This window comes from Neopelma chrysocephalum, unplaced genomic scaffold, assembly GCF_003984885.1.
Source record: "Neopelma chrysocephalum unplaced genomic scaffold, ASM398488v2 Primary Assembly neopelma1_93028, whole genome shotgun sequence".
Taxonomy (NCBI): Eukaryota; Metazoa; Chordata; class Aves; order Passeriformes; family Pipridae; genus Neopelma; species Neopelma chrysocephalum.
In genome coordinates this window covers 223-875 of record NW_020921745.1, presented here as the reverse complement: position 1 = coordinate 875, position 653 = coordinate 223, and the positions used below count along the sequence as shown (strand labels likewise).

Below are 653 nucleotides of genomic sequence, written 5' to 3'. Positions count from 1 at the left end.
CAGGCAGGGACAGGGATGAACACCAGGCAGGAACAGCCCCAGTTTTATCCAAAACACCCCATTTAGGGGGACCAGGTGTTCCCAGGGGCAGAGAAGGATCCCTGCCTCCTTCCCTGCCGGGGATGGATCCATCCCTGAGGGATCTCCCGTGCCCTCCCCAGGCCACGGACCTTCACCCCGCCGACATCAACGGCAAGGCCGACCCCTACATCGCCATCCGGCTGGGCAAGACCGACATCAAGGACAAGGAGAACTACATCTCCAAGCAGCTCAACCCCGTCTTTGGGAAGTGAGTTTCTCCCAGCCCTGTCCCCCTTTTTCCCAGGGCCTGGAATTGTTGAGCTGAGCCTGAGCCGAGCTCTGAGCCACCGGTGGGGTGTCACAGAGTTACCGCAGCCCTGGGAGCTGCACCCACGATGTCCCACAGCTGCTGCCTGAGCTGGAAAAGCGGGATTCATCCCACAGAACCTCCCTGGGAAGCGGGGTGGGTGTCCTCCTTTGCCAGCCTGTGGTCGGGTGTTTAAGAGACTTCCCGTTCCAACCAAGAGCAAATCCCTCCTTTAGGAGCCCCCAGACCCAAATCTGACCAAGAGCAAATCCCTCCTTTAGGAACCCTCAGACCTAAATCCAACCAAAAGCAAATCCCCCCTTTA

At 58.8% G+C, this 653-nt stretch overlaps 1 protein-coding gene across 1 annotated transcript in view; it reads left to right on the top strand.

Annotated features, from left to right (window-relative positions):
- Positions 1-289, top strand: part of LOC113980204 (otoferlin-like) — a gene marked incomplete at both ends in the record, with an annotated part of 2776 nt that extends 2487 nt beyond the window's left edge. The window contains one exon of the mRNA XM_027707434.1: positions 162-289. Coding sequence (XP_027563235.1) covers positions 162-289 — 128 coding nt within the window. The remainder of the gene's footprint in view (positions 1-161) is intronic.
- Between the last annotated feature and the right edge of the window lie 364 nt (positions 290-653).